Source organism: Mytilus californianus, unplaced genomic scaffold (assembly GCF_021869535.1).
Source record: "Mytilus californianus isolate M0D057914Y unplaced genomic scaffold, xbMytCali1.0.p SCAF_13, whole genome shotgun sequence".
NCBI classification, from domain to species: Eukaryota; Metazoa; Mollusca; class Bivalvia; order Mytilida; family Mytilidae; genus Mytilus; species Mytilus californianus.
The window spans coordinates 6,643,371-6,668,134 of NW_026262615.1; the positions used below are offsets into that span (position 1 = coordinate 6,643,371).

At 31.7% G+C, this 24,764-nt stretch overlaps 1 protein-coding gene across 4 annotated transcripts in view; it reads right to left on the reverse strand.

Moving 5' to 3' along the window:
- Nucleotides 1-12,328: 12,328 nt before the first annotated feature.
- LOC127723086 (apolipoprotein D-like) overlaps nucleotides 12,329-24,764 on the reverse strand; it is a 205,469-nt gene continuing 193,033 nt past the window's right edge. The window contains exons 6-9 of one of the 4 annotated variants that reach the window (XM_052229525.1): nucleotides 23,898-24,034; nucleotides 21,664-21,755; nucleotides 14,002-14,100; nucleotides 12,329-12,571 (exon numbers count right to left, since the gene is read on the reverse strand). In XM_052229525.1, the coding sequence (XP_052085485.1) occupies nucleotides 12,429-12,571; nucleotides 14,002-14,100; nucleotides 21,664-21,755; nucleotides 23,898-24,034 (471 nt within the window). In that variant the 3' untranslated portion in view covers nucleotides 12,329-12,428. The remainder of the gene's footprint in view (nucleotides 12,572-14,001; nucleotides 14,101-21,663; nucleotides 21,756-23,897; nucleotides 24,035-24,764) is intronic. The other 3 variants (XM_052229527.1, XM_052229526.1, XM_052229524.1) reach the window with 3 other exon arrangements.

A 24,764-nucleotide genomic window follows, 5' to 3' on the forward strand; every position in this document is an offset into this window, starting at 1 on the left:
AGTTATATATTATCTTTATACATACTAAAGCTCTGTAACAGTTATATATTCTCAGATATTTAATTTACAAGCTAATGTATTACCATACCTTTCAATTAATCTGTCAAACCTGCAATTCAACAGCTAAAGGGAAATTACTCAATTCACAATACAATGTTGTTGACGCTTTTGTTGCATTGGAATATAAGATTCAATATTTAGTACTCGTTTCATAAATGCGATGAACTGAGATTGATTTACCATATTAGCATTTTAAAAGACCCGGGTGTTCTATATACTACGGACACCAGGACTGTTGCAAACATTGGAAACACTAATCATTTCGCACATTTGACAGGAAGCTTTACTAATAACTTAACCTACTGCTTTATATAACATGATGATTGTGGAGGTACATCTTAAATTGTTGAAAATAAGTTTGATGGTCAGCACCATGCATTGACGTGTCAACTCATAAAAAAGAAACGTTTTCGGTGTGTTAGATCTTCAGATACAAGACAAGTCGTCTCATCATTAGTATTACAGGTGGCGCTTTTCTCCTATTTTCCTATCAACGCACAATATCTCGTGTCGTTTTGTTTTTCATGCGATTCTCTCAGATTTTTTATCTTGATTTGTATATTAATCGTTAAAATTTGAGCATTGATATACTTATGTTGTGTGTATTTTTAAGTTTTAATAAATTAATATTTATTGCATTATGTAGGTCAGATTAATAACGGCAAAAAACCATCTACACGAAGTTTGAAATTCAATACAATTTTAGGGTTACTCCCCTTTGGATGGTAATACAAAATATTGTTCTTTTATCTTAGTGTATCTATTATCTATGATACTTCCTATTATGTTATTTTTCAATATACTGTGTACATACTGAAAAATGTGAAGCTGGATAATCGATTCTCATCAGGTAAAAGCAATTATACAGGGGTCCTTAGAATGTAACCTAGGCGTCTTTGATATTTATGTATCAGGAAATGCTTGAAAAAACATATTTGTTTTTGTTAAAAAGGTAGATAATCGGTGTTGATAATAAAGATAGCCTATATTATAAACTCAAAGATCAATTACAATATCTTACATGATCTTGTAATCGTTACAAACAAGTACTAATACAAATAATTGCATACAAACATATATCTTTTTTCATTCATGTATATTTCAAACCTAAGAAAAAAAATCACGTACATATGAGTATTTAATTTATAATACAGTTCATTCATTTTTTGAACAGATTGAAGTAAACGTTAAACACGACGTTTTGGAACTTTTGCTTCGCAATGCCCTTTAACTTCGCATTTGATTTTAGCACGCAATAGTTTTGATTAAAAAACTACTGCAAATGAGTTTAATGTAGGTGAAACGCGCGTCTGGCGTTCTCTGTCTGGAATCGTCATAAGTTGAAACAAACATGGTTTACCGATCTTTTCAGGGCTTGACATGTTTTTAAAAACAAACATTTGTAGATTGTTTTAAGTATCATGTTAAGGCTTCCTGTTTGCATGTGTTTTCCAAAAACACTTATTACATATATTGTCTGCTAGACATCTTTTTTGCAAGGCTTGGTGTGTTGTTCAACAATTTGTGCTTATTTCCTGAACATTTGCTATGCTGTTTTTGTTATTTCATTGGTACCTTGTTTTATTGTCATACATACTGGAAACAAACAATTGTTTACTTTACTTATGGTTCAATGAATGGTTTGTACTTTAATCATATGTGTTAATCCATTAAACATGACGCTATGTCTAACTGATGATATATTACTAACTATTTTTATACTTACAGAGTTTTGAAAATTTACAGTATATTGGTATTGGTATATACTGTACAAAAACATGTCAATATATCAACGTACTTTAATTTTAGATGTAACACATTTTCTGATTGGCTGAACGTTTTTGTCTATAAGCTCATACACGAATTTTGTCATGTGGCCTTGACGTCATCAACAATTGGTCATGATTTACTCTTTAAAGATTGAATTAAGATTTAAATCATAAGGAAGGACTGTAATACTTTATCTGTCTTTATTCGAAATAACCTTAAAAAATTTGGCGCACACTTTTAGATAACCCGCTACTCATGTTATTCAGTGTTCACCGCATTTAAAAAAAAAATTTCATAGACAGAAAAAAATATTACAGTCATTCTTAAATAGTTTGATCATATAACTCTTTCACAACTTTTACTATTACTAGTCAGCTTATGCTGGGCTTATATTCAGTTTACAAAAAAAAATCATTGATAATAATTTGACAGTTGTTATATAATATAAACAGAATTAGGATATAAATATTGAAATATGTTCACTGTAGGTCAAAGGACTGCTTTTTGTAACCAATCCGAGATAAATAAAGTTGCGGATAAAATGAAAATTGATAGATTCATTAGTCATTAGGCTGGTATTTGACTGTAACTGTAAGTATGGTAATGTCGAGCTCTGCAGTTTGATGCTATAAACAAATCTTGTTATGATTGTAGAAGTTTATGGCGTATACCTACATAGAATACCACTAATCTAGTTTGTATTCCTCTTATTTGAAGAACAGGCTAATTGAGATGATCAACGATACGACATTTACAAGTTTGTGTGATATTGTGCAGCCAAACGCCTTGTTGCTTGTTTTGAGTCACTATGTTTGTTTTATAATGTTTCAGTATATGATGATGTAATCGGCATTAATTCAAAGTGCAGTTATTGTTTTTATTGAGGGTCCAAAAGGTTTATCAAAATGAGAAAAGTTTTCCGGTCCTAGAATTGTGCCTTGTGGTACCCCAGATGTAGCACCATTTTATTGTCCTCCACCAGTCATGACTGTTAAGGTACATGTTTGTAGAAACTCACCAATCAATGCTGAGGTATATTTGTCTTCGTTCTACGATTTTTATTTGTTCAATAGTTTTTTGTAAAGGACTTTATTAGATCTAATGACGCCTTTATATAGAATATATGTGAATTGGTTAATTTAGCGATTTGAAATTAGTTGCCCTCTCTCGAAAACATGACAGGGAAGTGTTCGGTAAGACAGGGTTAACAGCAAACACATAGTCAATGTTCAATATCATGTGTTACAGAACTTTTCGATAGGTTTAGAAGAGAAAAAAAAAGAAAACAAGTTCATTTAGATGATCGAATATTTAAGTCATTGAGCAGAAGAAAAATCAAAAGCTCATGTTCAGAATAATATACAAAAACATTTGACTGAAAGTTAGAGACACCTGATTACGTATATATATATATATATATATATATTAGTAATTTATTAACCGTAATAAGATTTATATAACAGTTGGTACCTCCTCTAAGTGTCATGTTGATAATTAAATGATAATGGATTTCCCATTTAAAGGTGTCTGATTTAAAGTATCCCAATCATTCTTACATGTTAAAACTGTAACGCAATAAAGTTATATTAGAGAATTTAAATGCTTTTTTTCTAAAAAAAAGAAGATGTGGTATGTTTTTCAATGAGACAAATTTCCAGCAGAGACCAAATGGCGCAGAAGGTTAGCTGCAATAGGTCACCGTACGGCCTTCAACAATGAGGAAAAAAAAACATATCGCATAGCAAACTATGGGAGGTCCTAAAATGACAAATGTAAAACAATTCAAACGAAAAAAACAACAGCCTGATATATGTACAAACATAATAAACGAAACACAAATATTATTTATACAGTATAAAAAAAAGCCCAATAAATTACAAGCTCCTGACTCCTAACAAACAAAATGAATCTATACCGATAAAAACAATACTCACAGAATAAAAGTGTTTCATTATAAACTTTTAGAATAAGATGTTTTTTTTATTAATCATGTTAATCCTGTTGTAGTAATTTTTCTACTGATTAAACCATACTAACATATGTAACAAGTAATTCAAAATGTGAAAAAGTCCGCAATTGTTTTGGAACTATAAGTTGTGGAGCTTCAAAATGTTTTAAGTATATTTTATTGGTTCAACTCGAAAAAACGTATTATAAGTTCACATCATTATTGAAAAAAAAAAAATAGATCTGACCTTAATTTATGACAGACTTAAGTAAGACTAAATTTATAAACAATTAATGTAAAAGAGAATGCCAAAAATTTAACAATTTATTTGGCCTGCCGAAATCTTATTATGGGTGAAGTTTGTTGCTAAGTAAATCAATGTATCAAATCAATTAAAAAAGTTACAGTGTCATGGATGCAGCTATGGCATACATTGTAATGAACTATTTGCTTTGAGACAATTATGAACCTTTTTCACCAATGTTGCTTACAGATCATTAGGACAATATATATCACACCTCCATTTCGAAATTCTGCTAACTAAATTTGATTCAAATTTCCCGAATATAACTATTGCTAATCATTATCTTTATTAAAACATTTATGTTTTTCTCCAGTAAGAGTTACATGTAGTGACATATGATCAGACGCAACATAATTATCAACAAATTTATTGACCAAACCAATCAAAATGATGAATACATAAAAAAAAAAAAGAAATTGAAATGTACAATGTGTTTTTTATTAATGTTCTTGTAAATTTAATGTCTAAAGCTTGAACTAATAAAACCGATATACATCAGGTGTTTCACGTTGAAAAAGTTCACGCACTTAAAAAATGTTACAAAAACATAAATACACTGTTTATAAAAACCGCCACAATATATGGACGCTATCTATGGTCTGAATGTTGATTGAGGATTTCAATTAATTAAAAATAATATTTGAAAACGTATTAAATAAATGTACGTCCATTCTGTACTCGTATGCTATTATGAAATTTTTGACGCAAATTTAGTAGGTATTGGATGTGTTTTCGATTTTATATACAGTGTTATATATTTATGATCTATTTAAATACATTTATAATATCGTTTATGAACTGTCATTAGGTTAAGGCGTGAATGTCTGTATATGACCTAATTCCAAACCTGACAAATGACGTCATATTTAATCCCAGGAGGAAGGCAATAATTATATCAAAAGGAAAAAAAACGTGTGATAACACATGTATATAGTATTACCTTCCAACTATGTTTGGCTTCCTAGATTATTCAAAACAAGCCATCTACATTCATAAAACTTTATTTTATATTTGCATTAAAAAAATGCTAAATAACACATATTTTTTGTTGTTTTTGCTGTTGTTCTTACGCTTGTTAAAACATCGTTTTACATTTTTCAATGTTGGGTCCTTTTACAGATAACGGTTTATAGAGTGTATAAAAACGACCCGGCTGTTCCAAGGATTGTGGCAAACATCGGAAACGTTTGTCATAAAAAAAGTATAAAAAATAAATACCGAACTCCAAGGCAAATTTCAAAAGGGGGAGTCCATAAATACTTACAAAACCAAACGCTATCAATCAAAGCAATATTCCTGACTTGGAACAGGCATTTTCCGAAAAACATGTTGGGTAAAACCTAGTGTTATAGCTAGCTAAATTTTTAACTTATGTGACAGTTGTTTATATTTCCGTGATATTGACCAAATTGGGTGAGAAACCCAAACAGACATAAGAGATTAATGTGACGACAATTAGGATTGTGTTGAAAAAGTAAATAACAAAAGAACCGAACTCCAAGGAAAATTCAAATCGGAAAGTCCCTTATCAAATTCCAAAGACGTAAATGTTGAAAATTATTTTAACACAACACAAGTTTGATCGTCACCATCACACATTGGTGTGGTAACTAAAAAACGAAACGTTTTTATTGTCTTAGATCTTTGTATACCAGATAAGTCATCTCAACTTGTGTATAACATACTGAGCTTATCCCATATTGTGAAATTTTATTTGAATGTTGATTCGCAAGAAAGATGATGCTTGTTTAGGCAGAATACGCTTACCCTTAAACACACAGGGTCTTGCTTTGTATTTTGGTTCATACGATTCTCTCAGATTGATTTGCAAATATTTGTTTGTATTTTAATATGGTTGACGAGATTTGAAATTCGACAAACATCGATATTCTTCAGTTTCACCTTCTAAAATTTACTTTTTATAAATAATACGTATTGCATTATCAAGTTCCAATTATAACCTAAACAAAAAACAAACAAAAAAACATCAGTATGAAGTGTGAACCGCATTAGTGTTTAATGGGATATCCCCTCTGGTTGTATGGATGTGTTTGAGCTTGTTGTTTTCATACAATTACGTCTGACGAGACATCTTTGTTTCAAGACTTGGTTTGTGGTTTGAGGAAATGCTTTTTTTATGAACATTCACAATGGCTTTTTGTTGTTTTATTGTTGCGCTTGTTATCTATTTACATTTAAAGTAAAGAGAGTGTATAAAAACGACCCGGCTGTTCCAAGGATTGTGGCAAACATCGGAAACGTTTATCATCAAAAAAGTATAAAAAAACAAATACCGAACTCCAAGGCAAATTTCAAAAGGGGGAGTCCATAAATACTTACAAAACCAAACGCTATCAATCAAAGCAATATTCCTGACTATACAACAATGGTTGACTAAACATATTGTTTAAGGAATAGTATGTACTAAAGCCTTTTGTGCTTACTTTTTGAAAATTAGGCTTTAGCTTAATGTTGGTCTTTTTTAATACTTACTAAGTTTTAAACATATTCAGTATATTGTGTAACATGGATCATTCTTTGTCCCTTATGGTATATCAGATGTTACCCAATCATTTCAAGCATTACTGTCACATAACGCTTCTGTAGATCCTCAACAATACATTCTAAGGTACTTTTGTTTTCGCCATAGAATTTTAATTTGTAGAGTTGTCGTTTGTCGACATAACATGGTAAATAAGTTGAATTGAATAGTTTATCAGATTTTAACTGAATAGCAATGCCAAGGAAAACATTATCAGGGGGAAACAGTTCAGTTAGAGTTGTTAACAGATAATTGATAGTCAATGTCGCATGTGCTTAAATATCGTCGATATGTTTTAATTCAATGTTTTGTTTTAAAATTGCATATAATCCTTGAAAAGAAGAAGAATATCAGAACAGAAGCAAAGATTATCAAGTATAATCAAGATAGAAAAAAATCCTTTGCCGGAAAGTTGGAGACACCTCATTACCTATATATAGAAACGTATACATAGATGTGTACAGCAGTTGGTATTTCCTCTAAGTGTCATGTTGATAATCAAATGATACTGGATCTCCAATTCGAATGTGTCTCTTTCAAAGTATCACAAACATACTTAGTGTGAAATCCGAAACGTAATAAAGTTATATGTGAAAATGTAAATGCTAATTTTTATTAAATAAGAAGATGTTGCATCATTCCTTATAATACAATTCGTCACCAGTGAGCAAACAGCATTGACAGTCAGCATCTATAGGACATGGTACGGCCTTCAACAATGATAGTACCGTTATTTCAAAAAAACTATACAAGGCCGGTAAATGACAATTAACTTTATGAATCATCTTTCAAAACACCACTTTTATTTCTATACATATATTTCCCGTTGATCACATAAAACAGTCCAATGAATGCTCTATATTATACCTCTGGGTCCTGATAAGTTTTTTGCATGAGTACACGTTTAATAGAGACCTGTTTAGTATTAACCTTTTTTTCATGTTCAAACCAAACCGGAGAAATAACAATAAGGCGATATGGTATGTTTGCCAATAAAATAACTAGTCATAGAGTAAAGGGCAAATATTTGAGCTATCTTAGATCATCGTATGGCCTTGACAAATGAGGAAAACCCATCCTCATCGTAAGCTATTCGGGACCCAAGTGACTAAATGTGACACAGTGCAAAATATAAAAACAATCTCGTGATATATACTATAACCATGATTATAAGCGTCTGCTCTATATTTTCTTACCACTCAAATATTTACTGATAATTTAAAGATGTGAAATTGATAGATCAAATTATGACAGTTGTTGAAACAGACTGTGTATTAGAATGACTTACTTATGAATAGTATGATGACTACAAACTGCAATATAGCAAACCGCTGTGTAGAAAAGAGTGACAATTTAAACTCTGTATGTGTATCTTAAACTTTGAATTACATGATGACACAAATAAAATGGATTCTAAAGTCTCAAAGTAAACCGGACATTATTATTCTAAATGAGGATAAACTAAGCTATGGTAAATGTTTTTCGTTACCATGTTTAATGAATCGATTCAGAACAAAATTCTGAAAAAACTTTTTAGTAAAGTGACACAAGCAAAAATGACACACTTGTTTTTAAGGAACAGTATGGTCTTATTACAAATTGCAAACTGTTATGCTCTATATTTTATTTATGTAAAAGTACAAGTCATGCTATTGATGGTTTGCCTAACGAGTATTTTATTGAATTCAAGAATATGCAGCTGCAAATGACGAATAAATAAGCTAACGGTGTGTTGTCGTCTTAACCAATAATGAAACGTATTCGATTGGAGCCAGTCTTAAAACGTTATATTTTTATAAGCAAAATAACTTCCTTGAATGCTATTTAGCTGAACCTTTACCATCATTAAACAAGGTGTGATGACAAAAACATTGTTTGACAAGAAGAAACTTTATTCCTGATTTGTTGATTATACATAAGTATTTGACATTATTTACCAATTAATTGGTAGCATAAATCGTTCGAAATATATATACAAGATAAATCACTGTCTTTTTTTAAGTCTGTGTATTGAACAATGTTCAAATGTGAAATTATGCATTACAATAAATGGGTTTTATTATGATTGTTTTCAATGAAAACGTTGGTTTAATGGAAGGGGATGTATCGTCTCCCATTTTGTTTGCTATATATTTTAATGATTGTGCGGTGGTAGTTTATAAATGAAAAGTTTTATGCTATAGAGTTGAAAGAGTTAAGTTTATTCTTATTGATGTTTGCCGATGTCATGTTTTTGTTCGAAATAAAGAAAAATTAAGGCAACAGTAGTATACCGCTGTTCGAAATTCATAAATCGATTTAAACAAATCCGGGTTACAAACAGACACACACAGAAACGAACTATAATATAACAATGGCCATTTTCCTGACTTGGTACAGGACATTTTAAGAAAAAAATGGTGAGTTGATCCTGGTTTTGTGGCTAACCAAACCTCCCACTTTTATGGCAATGTTAAATATAACATTAAAATGACAACATTACATGACAGGACTACAATACAAATAAATGGGAGAACATATAGGACAGAGAAACATACGAATAATAGCTAACAAAAGGTACCAGGTTTAAAATTTAATACGCAAGACGCGCGTTTCGTCCACACAAGACTAACCAGTGACGCTCAGATCAAAAAAGTTCGAAAGCCAAAACAAGTACAAAGTCGAAGAGCATTGAGGACCAAAAGTTCCAAAAAGTTGTGCCTAATACGGCTAAGGTTTTCTGTCTGGGATAAGAACATCCTTATTATTTAGAATAATTTAAACTTTTGAAAACAGTAAATTTATAAAAATGACTATATAATAGATATACATGATAACACCGAAGTGGTGACTAACTACAGAATAAAAACGGATACATAAAACAACATAAACTAGTACATAAAAATTCACAGTCGAGTTAGCCAAAGAGATCAACGCACAAAGTGACGTCACATTTGAATTTCTAAAAATTTCCCCAAAATAGGATAGAATTAGGATATAATTCAAGAGTAGGTTTGTAATACTCATATACCATTTGTTAATAACAATGAAAATTACAATACTAATTAATATAAAATTGTGGTAGTAATCAGATGATTAATTGTATTATCTAGCTATGTCGGTGTTTCTTCTAAATCAAACTGTAAACCAACTATATCGTATAAATTTAGTTGACCCAAACTAAAATCTAATAAATGAACTGGATGATTAATTATCTTTACCATAACACACGAATACAACAGAAAAAAATAAGATTTACAACTACAAACGATAAGACATTTGACAACATCCGATGAGGATAACAAATATAACATCAAAACTAAATCCATGAATTTTGGATAGAAAAGTACCGTGACACGTCTTATAGCAATGCGAATTCACACTCAGCAAAACAGTCACAATCGGGAATAAGTCACGTTCGGTAATTCAAAGATCAGACGACGTAATGTCAAACCACAATCTAACACGTGGTAAAATGTCCTTAGTTAGTTTGGACAAAGACACATCGTATGGATCAACCAATTTGTGATGGTGTCCGTAAAAATTACGGAGTGTCATTTTTAATCTGTCCTCCTCATAACTTTGTTGGAGCAGTTTCTGTGTTAGGAGCACACTCCTGTATATGAAGTCCGTATAGTGTGAACAAGCACGAGAATAACGTATCAATTGAGATATGTAAACACCATACGAAGGGGCAGAGGGTATGTTACTGCTGAGAAATGGGAAACTGATAATTGGGAAGTTGAAATCGTCCCGTTTATCATAGATTTTCGTGTGAAGTCGTCCATCTGTGTCAATATTGAGGAAAAGATCAAGGTATGAAGCAGTCCTTCTAGTATCAGTAGTATCCTTAATTTCAAGTTCACTGGGATATATGATATACGAGTACAAATACATATCGGCCAGTAGGGGTGCACAATTAGTACCTATTGGAATGCCGACTGTCTGTTGAAATATAAATCCTCCAGACTCAACAAATATATTGTCGATCAAAAGTCCAGCATTTTCATAATATCATCTTCAGTATATTTTCTGGTAGATTCAGTGTGGTTCTTTACAAAATATGAATTATTGTAACCCAAAACAAAAAATTTGTATCTACGATTCCCATTTTTATAGAAAAAGCTCTGTTTGATGAGATGGTGAAGTCGATCTTTCAACTGAGCATGGGGAATAGTAGTGTAAAGCGTAGAAAAATCAAAAGTCTTTATGTTGCTGCAAAATTGCAAAGATTGTGATTGAAGATTAAGCAGTAGATCTTTCTAATTTTTGAGAATCTACATCTGGTTAACACCACTGGTAGAATATATCTCATCACAATATTTTTGAAACCCATCTTTAACTGTAAAGTGTCCAGTTCTTGTTCGTCTGGTTCGCGCTTTACCCATTTTCTTGCAAAGTCCTCAACTGCACCCATCAGTAACCTGAAGTTCTTTTTCAAGTTGATGGGCTGGGGAATTCTATATTTTGGTCCCTTGGCTAACAACTCTCTTAGTTGTTCATTGGTAACGATGCCAAGGTCGCCAGTAATAACATGACCAGCAGTATTGCGACGATGCACATGAGCAATCCGGAGCCTTGGATTTCACATCTTAGAGGTTAAAGGCCTCTAAAACCCTCTTGTGGTTGAAAATATTGGATGCAATAGACTGGGTGTAAGTATAAGAAATAACAGGTGTAGCTTTATTTTTGAAGTAATCAAATATAGTTTTTTGTACAGATTTCTGGTGGAAAATATTGCTTATATTTACAGCATCTAAACCTATATTGGCGAATTCTACCTTAAAAAACTTACGTTTTTCCTAATTTTTTGATGTAGTCGATACGGGTTTGAATAGTCTATGGTTAGCAATGTCCATGATTATTGCAACTAATCTATATTTGTCGTAGACTTTAAATGCGTTATCTAAAAAGTAAAATAACGAAAAAACTAAACTCCAAGGAAAACTCAAAGCAGATAGTCCCTTATCAAATGACAAAATCGAAAGCTCAAACACGTCAAACGAATGGAAAAAACTGTCATATTCCTGACTTAATATGGAAAATGTACTGCGACCTAAGATTGTTCTCGCATAAACTAGCTATTGAAAAGAGCTGGTACTCAAATGTTAAAATAAGTTCTAGAAATGCATGCTATATTATTATGTTCAAATTTACGTGAATGCAATTATAATACGGGTTAGGGTTTTCTTGTATGTATTATAATTATTATAATAGTAATGTACTGCTGATCTAGTAATTAAAGGATTTGTGATAGAACATGACTGATTATCCTCCTTTCTATACATGATTCACGTAGTATTCAACACAGTGGTATGACTCTTTTCAACTCCTTGCTTTGATTGGCTTTTCAATTGTTTTGATTCAAGCGCCACTGGTTATTGTGTAGACAAACCGCTTGTCTGGTGTACCAAATTATAGACATGGTAACTTTTATCGTCCCTGATGAGTCTGTGGAAGACGACTCGCTTGTCTGGCGTACAAAATTTAAATCCTAGTAGCTATGACGAGTTTTTTTTATTAGTTTTTATACTATAGTAGTCTCAGATTCTAGAAAGAACATCACAACATATAAGTACTGAATATCATGGAATATTCTCTTTTACAGAATTGTTGTAATGTATTCAACATTTTGTTTTTAAGAACAAAGCTAAAATGGTAGTGTTTTGTTTGGGCCGGATATGCATTAAAGCAAAAAATAGGTTAAAAAAAAATCAACACCAGAAACAAATGTTGTTTTTATTTTTAATCTCGGACTTGACATTATGATTTTAAACTTTATTATAAACAAACAAGTAAATAAAATTCAAGAAATACTCCAATTTCTACTGTAGATTGGGACAATCACTGTGGTCAACAAATATGAAATTATCTGGATCAACACCATTAGTTCTGAGCAAAAAATATATTTTCTGTAAGGTGGACTTCTTCATTGGTTTTGCTCTGCGGGATAAAATCAATGCGGTCTCTGTAAAAGTCAGGGAAATTATTCTTTTTTTTTAATTTTTAATTTATAATCATTTCCACTATATAATACGATTCAGAATATAATAAAAGAATTGTCTAACCAATCATATGCTTTGTTTCATATATATAAGACGAAAGACTACTTACAATCTAATCTGCACTATCTATCCGAATTCACTCTCTCACACAGATTCTTGTTGACATGAGACTAGAATTCGTTAAAAAATGTTATAGAACACTTACCGTTAAAAGTTAACAAACATCACTGAAGTTTCATTTTACCGTTCAATGTCCATTTAGATGGGAACAATTTGTATGAAAAAAAAACTCTTAATCTATACATTTTATTTCTATGAAAGGTTCATTACAAAGTAGGCTTTTGTTCGCAACACACATATCTGATTCCTTAAGGACATGTGTTTGGTAGAAGGAGCACTCATATGTTGTCTGTAAAAAGTTAGTTTTTGGAGAGACATGTCTGCTTGTGTTATGTAACCGTGTTCGCATCGACAACATTTTTTTACATGCCACATGTGACTCAAGATCTGCTTACCATTCTGAAGCACCTGAGATCACCTGGTTTTGATGGAGGTCGTGTCGCTCAATATTTTTTCATGCGGTGTTTTGTATATTGTTGTTTGTCCTTTAGCCCTTTTAATAGTTTTTGCCATGGCTTTGTCAGTTTTTTTTCGACTAATGAGTTTAAACGTCCCTTTGTTATCTTTCGTCTCTCTTATAAAACATAAAGATGTCTGAGGCAACATTTGATTAATGAGTTGTAATTCAAATGGATAGAATATTTTGTAGACTGATTGTCGGTTTGTTTTGGCCATGATGTTGTTTGTTTTTCTGAGACCTACGGTTTGTCCCCTTGCTATATTCTACCTATATTTCTTTTTTATAAAAATGTGTTATTAATTATTATCATTTATTACAGATAACGTTGACAAACATCGGCTCTTTGAGGAACATGCGGTCTGCTATGTGTAATAAAAAGGAAATTTAGTTTCAGATAGCTTTAATTACATATAAATTGGTTAAATTGCAGTAATACGTTTGGTTTCAGGAAAATGATAAAGGTATGTACAGTCAAATTGGTCTTCTATTGTCTAAATGTATGACCGATTTGAACAAGCATATGTTAAAAAGATGTTATACCGTGGCGGCTGATTGGATGTGTAGCAAGAATGCAGTTATTCCTAAAGGAAATGTTGTGCTTCCCCCACTAAAACAATAAATTATAGTTTAAATTTTATATCAGTCTATGTGTGTCTTTATATTCACTTCAATTCATAAGTTTGTATATACGTTTGGAAAGGTTCGTTTTTTATTTTAATTGTCAAAATACTTCATGAATTTTTCATGCATAAACAAATCATTCTGAAATATTTTTGCTTCAGCTCCTTTTGTACGTCATAGACATATGCATACCTAGACTAGTTTGCTCTCCTCCACCATCTTCACACGCATACAACAAATGAAAATTGTCGTATTGCATCTGCATAAGAGAAGCGAGATACCGCGGCGTAGCTGAAACGAATAAGGTAATATGCAGTTATATCATATGTAAAACCAAAGTACATTCGTATAGCGATACACACAATTAATATTACATAATGCATATTTTCAGATATACAAAAAAACAAACAAAAGTAGGACCGAGGCAATTACAGATATTAAGGGAAATGTAAATTTCTCAAGAGTTTATCAAGGAGAGCCTACTAGCTGTTTTAGTCATTCAAGAGCATATAAATTTTTGTTGTTCATCAGTTCATTAAATTTCAATGAATTTGTTTGGTTTGTATGTTTGTTTTTCAATATAGGCTTATGTTTACCATAAAATACAGAAAATGTAAAAATATAATGAAATTCATACAAGATATTTTTTTCTGTTACAAAGTAAACATTTTCTATTTTCTCTTTGTAATATGTTGCCATCTTTCAATTTCAATAGGATATTTATGATTCCCCCTTCTAAACACAAAGTTGTAAAGTATTTGTCTTCTAAATATTTTAAATGATATTCAAATTCACAGTTTTATTTATGAATATGATAGTTGAGTACTTTTTGGTGATTCAAGTACATTAGCATCTTTGCTAGCCAAGGGTTACGATCCACTTACCTCCTCTCCACCCTTGGCGGATTGAGATAGAATTTCGGAGACACAAGGTCATGATTTTCATTGGTTGCAGTCTAAACTCGCTGCATCCAATCAAAAAGCGCCTATAGCATGATCACGAATAAATGTAGAAAGTGTATGTAAACAATTGCCACGTGCTTATTTTGCAACAAGTCTTTACATCCCTAAACATACGACTATATTTAGTGACAATTTGAATGTTTTTAATCGACTTATAGAAGTTCCTGTGTGTGTTTCTTGCACAAATGCATGAATGTCAACGTATATTTTCGTTTCCTGCTTTACCAAGTGTGTAGAATCTAGACGCTTCAGCCCTTGGATGGTGTAAACCTCCCAAAATAACGTGTATGGTGTAATGGTGTATGGCATATGGTGCAATGGTAGAAGGTGTATGGTGCTATGGTGTATGGTGTAAGGGTAATGGTGTAATGGTGTATGAGGAATGGTGTGATTGTGTAACGTGCGATCGGGAATGGTGTGAATGAATGGTGTACGACATTTCATTGGTTGAAACCGAAGTTCATTTTATTTCAATTTTTCGGATTGTAAACATAAACAATAATAATAATCCTATTGTTCTTTTTTCCCAGTAAAGCAAATTACTTTACTCGTTAGACTCTATGTCATATATATTTAATATACAAATATTAAAAAATCTTTTTTTTTCATATTCTTATTTACATTAAACAATGGCTTTAAAATTACACACTTGTGATCACATGCAGTTATCATAAAAGAAAGGATTTTATTTAAACTAGAAGGCGGATAGAAAGGTTATCCACGCATCGGAACAGTATTGTTATATCACGGTTTATCAACATCATTTTTAAAGTTGCTTCGTTCCCCACTTTTGACAGTCTCTTTATAAATATCTTATCGTCATTCACCTATGTTTGCCTTGGATTTACGATTCTGTTTTCCAAAAAATGTTCAAAGGAAAATTGTACAGTGTTATTGCACATAAGGTGTTGTATAATTATGAACAATCTCGTCAATTTCGTTAGATTTGTCTTTACGGATTATAAATGATATCTTGAACGTCCGAAAAAATATACTTATGTGAAACGGAATGAAATATTTGCCACTTGATATTTAGCCACCAACAAAATCAACCAACCGACATAATAGAATAACAGTATACTTTTCCTAGAAGAGAACTTCTCATACTTTTCATTATAAAGTACAAATGAAATCTGTCATGTCAGTCACACTGTTGGATGATGAGGTGGAATAGTTTTATTATACAAACCATCCTGAACTACTGAGTTTAAATCATCACACCTCAGCAAGCACGACTAATTTATGCGCAGACCAACCCATCACACAATAGCCCAAAAGGAATCTGTCATGTACCCGTCCATATTCAGAAGTCATGGAAGTGGGAAATACAGATATTGATACTGACTTTAGTGACAGTTTTATATAACGAATACAGAGATGAAATGCTGGCACTCTAAATTAAAGCGGACAAGATTTTGTTATCATTGTATTGCAATGTTGCTGTCATTTGTATTATACAATCCATCCTGACATCAAAATATTGCTGATTTACTATGCGGCTGGCGCTATATAGATTTACATAATAAAGTGCAAATATGGTCAGTTTTGTTTGATACTTTAAAATAGTTTTGTTATACGAGTCAGCCTGAGGTATCAACACTACTGAAATTTTCTTGCGAGACAATATTTTTAATAAAAAGAGGACATGCTGGCTATCTAGCTTGATGGGGAAAAATTTTGTTGTCATTGTATTGCAATGTTGTTGTCATTTGTATTATACAATCCATCCTCACATCAAAATATTGCTGATTTACTTTGCGGCTATATGCTGATTTACTATGCGGCTATATAGATTTACATACATGACATAATAAAGTGCTAATATGATCAGTTGTGGCTGATGCTTTAAAATAATTTTGTTATACAAGTCAGCCTGAGGTATCAAAACTACTAAAATTTTCATGCGAGACAATATTTTGAATAAAAAGAGGACATGCTGGCTATCTACATGTAGATTGATGGGGACAAATTTTTGTTGTCATTGTGTTGCAATGTTGCTGTCATTTAATTTGTATAATGCAATCCATTCTGACATCAAAATATTGTTGTTTACTTTGCGGCTATATAGATTTACATAATAAAGTGCAAATATGGTCAGTTTTGGTTGATTCGTTTAAATAATTTTGTTATACGAGTCAGCCTGAGGTATCAAAACTACTGAAATTTTGTTGCGAGACAATATTTTGAATAAAAAGAGGACATGCTGGCTATCTAGATTGATGGGGATAATTTTTGTTGTCATTGTATTGCAATGTTGCTGTCATTTGTATTATACAATCCATTCTGACAATAAAATACAGCTGCTTTACTATGTGGCTATATAGATATACATAATATTAAAAGTGCAAATATGGTCAGTTTTGGTTGATGCTGTAAAAAAATTTTGTTATACAAGTCAGCCTGAGGTATCAAAACTACTGAAAATTTCTTAACAGACAATATTTTGAATACAAAGAGGACATGCTGGCTATCTAGATTGATGGGGACAAATTTTTGTTGTCATTGTATTGCAATGTTGCTGTCTTTTGTATTATACAATCCATCCTGACATCAAAATATTGCTGATTTACTATGCGGCTATATAGATTTACATAATAAAAGTGCAAATATGGTCAGTTTTATTTGATACTTTAAAATAGTTTTGTTATATGAGTCAGCCTAAGGTATCAAAACTACTGAAATTATTGCGACACAATATTTTGAATAAAAAGAGGACATGCTGGCAATCTAGATTGATGGGGACAAATTTTTGTTGTCATTGTGTTGCAATGTTGCTGTCATTTGTATTATGCAATCCATTCTGACAACAAACTATTGCTGATTTACTATGCGGCTATATAGATTTACATAATAAAATGCAAATATGGTCAGTTTTGGTTGATTTGTTTAAATAATTTTGTTATACGAGTCAGCCTGAGGTATCAAAACTACTGAAATTTTGTTGCGTGACAATATTTTGAATAAAAAGAGGACATGCTGGCTATCTATATTGATGGGAATAAATGTTTGTTGTCATTGTATTGCAATGTTGCTGTCATTTGTATTATACAATCCATCCTGACATCAAAATATTGCTGATTTACTATGTGGCTATATAGATATACATAATAATGTGCAAATATGGTCAGTTTTTGTTGATGCGTTTCAATAATTTTGTTATACTAGTCAGCCTTAGGTATCAAAATTACTGAAAAATTGTTGCGGCTATATAGATTTACATAATAAAATGCAAATATGGTCAGTTTTGGTTGATTTGTTTAAATAATTTTGTTATACGAGTCAGCCTGAGGTATCAAAACTACTGAAATTTTGTTGCGAGACAATATTTTGAATAAAAAGAGGACATGCTGGCAATCTAAATTGATTGGGATAATTTTTGATGTCATTGTGTTGCAATGTTGCTGTCATTTGTATTATACAATCCATTCTGACAATAAAATATAGCTGCTTTACTATGTGGCTATATAGATATACAAGATATTAAAAGTGCAAATATGATCAGTTTTGGTTGATGCTGTAAAATAATTTTGTTATACAAGTCAGCCTGAGGTATCAAAACTACTGAAATTTTCTTACGAGACAATATTTTGAATAAAAAGAGGACATGCTGGCTATCTAGATTGATGGGGACAAATTTTTGTTGTCATTGTATTGCAATGTTGCTGTCATTTGTATTATACAATCCATCCTGACATCAAAATATTGCTGATTTACTATGCGGCTATATAGATTTACATAATAAAGTGCAAATATGGTCAGTTTTGGTTGATACTTTAAAATAGTTTTGTTATATGAGTCAGCCTGAGGTATCAAAACTACTGAAATTTTCATGTGACACAATATTTTGAATAAAAAGAGGACATGCTGGCAATCTAGATTGATGGGGACAAATTTTTGTTGTCATTGTGTTGCAATGTTGCTGTCATTTGTATTATACAATCCATTCTGACAACAAAATATTGCTGATTTACTATGCGGCTATATAGATTTACATAATAATAAAATGCAAATATGGTCAGTTTTGGTTGATTCGTTTAAATAATTTTGTTATACGAGTCAGACTAAGGTATCAAAACTACTGACATTTTGTTGCGTGACAATATTTTGAATAAAAAGAGGACATGCTGGCTATCTAGATTGATGGGCATAAATTTTTGTTGTCATTGTATTGCAATGTTGCTGTCATTTGTATTATACAATCCATCCTGACATCAAAATATTGCTGATTTACTATGTGGCTATATAGATATACATAATAATGTGCAAATATGGTCAGTTTTTGTTGATGCGTTTAAATAATTTTGTTATACTAGTCAGCCTTAGGTATCAAAATTACTGAAATTTTGTTTCGAGACAATATTTTGAATAAAAAGAGGACATGCTGGCAATCTTAATTGATGGGGATAATTTTTGTTGTCATTGTGTTGCAATGTTGCTGTCATTTGTATAATGCAACCCATTCTGACAATAAAATATAGCTGCTTTACTATGTGGCTATATAGATATACATAATATTAAAAGTGCAAATATGGTCAGTTTTGGTTGATGCTTTAAAATAATTTTGTTATACAAGTCAGCCTGAAGTATCAAACTACTGAAATTTTCTTACGAGACAATATTTTGAATAAAAAGAGGACATGCTGGCTATCTAGATTGATGGGGACAAATTTTTGTTGCCATTGTATTCCAATGTTGCTGTCATTTATATATACAATCCATCCTGACATCAAAATATTGCTGATTTACTATGCGGCTATATAGATATACATAATAAAGTGCAAATATGGTCAGTTTTTGTTGTTGCGTTTAAATAATTTTGTTATACTAGTCAGCCTTAGGTATCAAAATTACTGAAAAATTGTTGCGAGACCATATTTTAATTAAAAAGAGGACATGCTGGCTATCTAAATTGATGGGTATATTTTTTGTCGTCATTGTGTTGCAATGTTGCTGTCATATGTATTATACAATCCATTCTGACATCAAAATATTGTTGATTTACTATGCGGCTATATAGATTTACATGATAAAGTGCAAATATGGTCAGTTTTGGCTGATGCTTTAAAATAATTTTGTTATACGAGTCAGCCTGAGGTATCAAAACTACTGAAATTTTCTTGCGAGACAATATTTTGAATAAAAGAGGTCATGCTGGCTATCTAGATTGATCAGGACAAATTTTTGTTGTCATTGTATTGCACTGTTGCTGTCATTTGTGTTATACAATCCATCCTGACAACAAGATATTGCTGATTTACTATGTGGCTTAATAGATATACATAATAAAGTGCAAATATGGTCAGTTTTTGTCGATGCGTTAAAATAATTTTGTTATACAAGTCAACCTGAGGTATCAAAACTACTGAAATTTTGTTGCGAGACAATATATTGATTAAACTAGGACATGCTGGCAATCTAGATTGATGGGGACAAATTTTTGTCATTGTACATGTTGTTTTGCAATGTTGCTGTCATTTGTATTATACAATCCACCCTGACATCAAAATATTGCTGATTTACTATGCGGTTATATAGATCTATATAATAAAGTGAAAATATTATGGTCAGTTTTGGTTGATGAGTTAAATAATTTTGTTATATGAGTCAGCCTGAGGTATCAAAATTACTGAAATTTTGTAGCGAGACAATATTTTTAATAAAAGGAGGGCAAAAATATTTCCAAATTTTTTAGCCCTATATAAATTAACAGATTGACACACTCCCCATTTCCATTCTCAATTTTATAATTATAAGTGCAAATATGGTCAGTTTTGGTTGATGCTTAAAATAATTTTGTTGTACATGTTGTACATGTACCAGTCATCCTGAAATATTCATTTTTGGCATTGTTTGTCGATTTTATATGAAAACCAAGTTTATAAGATTTACGATACATGTTAAAACCGATAATAATAGCATTGTAACCAATATCGTTTTTAATTTATAGATAGGCAGAACGCGGATAAATTTGCATTACAAGCAAAGTTTTATGCGTACATTATTTACAAATACATGTATATATATTTAATCTGTATTGTTTATATAACCATCATAGGCATGACCACGGAGATTTTAATTTTATACATTAATTTACAATATTGTGATCAAAATTCGTTTTTTAAATCAAATAAATAATTTTGTAGTCGCACGCTTTCTTTGAAATTTAATTGCATTATGGGTAATTTCGGATCGTGTAGATAGAATGGGGAATGGTGTATGGTGTAATGTGTAAGGTGTATGGTGCAAAGGTGTAACGTGTATGGTGTAATGGCACAAGGTGTATGGTGTAATGGTGTATGGTGAATGGTGTAATGGTGTATCGTGTGAGTGGGAAGTTTACACCATCCAAGGACTGTACCGTGTTTTACCTCCAAATTGAAGTGCTACCATTGGTCAAGAATAATGTATTCGCAATGGGCGTGACTTTAATCTACCGATAGATGGCGCAACATTGTTATCACAAATGTTGGCTTAATCTGGCAAGGGTGGAGAGGAGGGAGGTGGATCGTAACCCTTGGCTAGCGAAGATGGTACATTAGTGGTCCATTTCTGTTTTAACTTATTAGCTAAATTTTACCAATATATAGGCAAAATGTACACTAGTGTATGCGTAATCTAAGGTCTTCAATAAACAAAGAAATAAGTATAACAATAAGTCATTATTTGTTAAAGGAGAAAGGTAATAATATTATGTATTTAGCAAATCAGTGTTGTATGCATGTTAATTTGTATCAAAGTAGAAACATTAATTTCATAGCAGACAATTTTCTTATTTAAGTCAATCATTGCAGATTGCACAAATTGATGAAAATAATGGGGTTAATTTTGAATATGAGGTTGAGTGGGAGAGTAAAAATGGAATGAAAACAAAACTATAGTTAATTTAGCTTACACTCAAGTGTTCCCTCAAAAGTAGACAGTCCTGGATTACTTGGATCTGGTATAATTTTACCAACAAACACATCTTTAAAGAACTGATTAGTACTGTAAATAAACAATGCCTAAACATTTAACTAAGATACAAGTACAAACACATGCAAAGAACAACTATATTAATAGAAAGGGAGTAGATAACAATAAAGCAAAACCATAAATCGAATGCAAATATGACTTTATATATTTATTGGCTCTTATTATTAACACATAAATTTTAACAAATAGATACTGAATTTAGAAGTTGTATATATTTATCAACTTCACAACAGAAATGTATTTTTGTACTCGATTTCATTAGGCTGAACGTCTATACTGATCGATTCGCAATTCTACGAAAGTTTCACATGATGGTTGAATTTATAAAGCCAAAGTTTTTTTTTCTCAACTTTTTAAAGATGTTTCATTTTGTAGAAGATCCTTTGCACCCATTCAACATTACTTACTGTTTTACCATATGCGTGGCTTTGATACTTGTCACTTGACATAATTACATGTTCATTATAAATTTGACTGCCAAGGACCAGATGCGCAGATCGACAATCAATATTTCTTCGGCGATGCTTGAGGCTAACATATTTGAAATTTAGAATTTAATACTTCAGTTGAAGAACAAATCAAACGAAAATGACTTAAAAAGAAATGAGAAGATGTCGTATAAGTGCCAATGAGACAACTCTCCATCCAAGTCACAATTGCAATGAGAAAAAAATAACAATTATAGGTCAAAGTACGGCCTTCAACACGGAGCCTTTGCTCATACAGCACAGCAAGATATCAAGGCCCCAAAATGACTAGTGTAAAACAATTCAAAAAGGAAAACAAACAGTCTAATCTTTAAAAAAAAAAACGAGAAACGAGAAACATTCATAAACCTCAACAACAAACGACAACCACTGAACAACAGGCTCCGGACTTAGGACAGGTGCATACAAATGCAGCGGGTTTAAACGTTTTAACAGGCGCCTACCTTCACCCTTACCTGCAACAGTAGTGTAACAAAGTCAAGAAAAATCCAGACAAAGGAAAAGAGATTTGCATTACGGAGATATGAAAATTTTAAACAATTTCCCAGTTTAATTAAGAAAAAAAAATACACCCACTTCAAGTCAAATTCATTAAAACGGACAAACTCAAGCGCTATCAATCAACAGAACAATTGAAAATCAACTCCAAACCACCGTCTTGTATGGTAGTTGTTTATAGTTCAGTTATATTGACAAAATAAGGTTAGAAACCCAAACAGACCATGCAGACATAATAGGTTGATATTACAATAATTGGACCCAAACAGCAAAAACTGTATAAACATTCATCACAGACATACAACATAACTGTCTTAAAACGCACACATTAATCTAACAAAGACAATAATATCCGTATTTTAATGTAGAATATTATAACCTGAAATCTTGTGGGATGTATATCAAGTGGCGTAACATGCTTTTGCAGTCGGTGCTGGTGAGTAATGTGTGGCAAAATATGCTTAAATTGTCAAAATATTGGTGGCAAAATATGCTTAAATTGTCAAAATAATGGTGGCATGACATGCTTAACCTGTCAGAATGGCGGATGGTTCATGCGTTGCATGAGTTATGCGTAACAAAAATTGAATCTCGCTGTCAACTTGACAAATGATTCTTACGCAACAAAAATGTCATTTGTTTTAACTCTCTTATATTTTTGTATATCTAAATTTTTTTGAACTAACACCGACACTACACTTCTTAGAAATGATTCTTACGCAACAAAAATGACGATATAACAGACGATTTATCCACGACAGGAAATGTTAACGACGGTAATGAATCTAGTCTTGTATGAAGTTAAACAATTTCATTTGTTTCAGGTTCAACCCAACATTTTTTTCTTATAATGTCCTGTACCTAGTCAGGAATATGGCAGTTGTTATCTAATAGTTCGTTTATATGTATGTTGCGTTGTCGTTTGTATTTTGTTGCACTTCAGTGTTCTGTTGTTTCGTTGTTTTCCTCTAATAGTTGATGTGTTTCCCTTGGTTTTAGTTTGTAGCCCGGAATTATTTTCTCTCAATCGATTAATGACCTTTGAAAAGCGGTATACTACTGTTGTCTTTTTTTAACTCTGGTATAATTTTTTTTTTATATCTATTTCTTTTTAACTTATACCGACACTACACTTCTTAGAAAGTATCTGTTAAAGTGAAATACTCACAATGTGTTTAGCCAGGAGGCAAACACACTTATAGTACCATCACTGTTTACTTCTTTTATTTCCGATATACAGGTCTGATTCTGTAACCGTGGATCTCTTTCTGGGAACTCACTGATTCTATACCATCGACCTTCTGTCTTGTATTAAAAAAGAAATATGTTTGGTTTTGTATCTGAAAATTACGACTACAATTTTGAGGTCTTGGATAGAATAGGATGTTCACCGTTCCGGTCACTTTTATACTCTCTCCTTCTCTTATCCTATCTAATAGGTGAAATTACATTTAGATACTCGATGTAAAAAGAAACATCTGACAGAGATGAATAACGATATCCTACTGTAGCTATGTCTCTTATTGGAAAGATTCGAAATGACGATTATCGGTAGAGAACATATCTAACATTATCACTGTCAGTTTTGTTTACATTAATATACTCCTACGCTCATATAAGAATATTCCCGTCATACAGACCTAATTTATAAGCCTTTCCTTTCATTTATAATCTTATCGAAAGTTGTAGGGATTCGTTTTCTTTTGATTATATATATACTCAGCTTAAAAGAAGTCCGAGTACGATGTTAGAATAGGTAACAAAAGAAACTAAGCAAAATTCTGATTTTTATTAAAATGCTCATTTGGTTAGGTATATGATTTTTCTAAATCAGATTATGAGGCAAAGTGGTGTATAGGGTAGAAAAATCAAAACTTTGAACAGTTATATTTGGAGTGAGTCTTGGATGATGCCATGACGCTCATTCCAATTAATAATTGACGGGGGATATATTTAGGCCCTTTCCTAAAAAATTAAATAACACTCGATCCTGGACTATGTTAAGGTGTCCAGTTATAGCATGGGTACTGGGGCC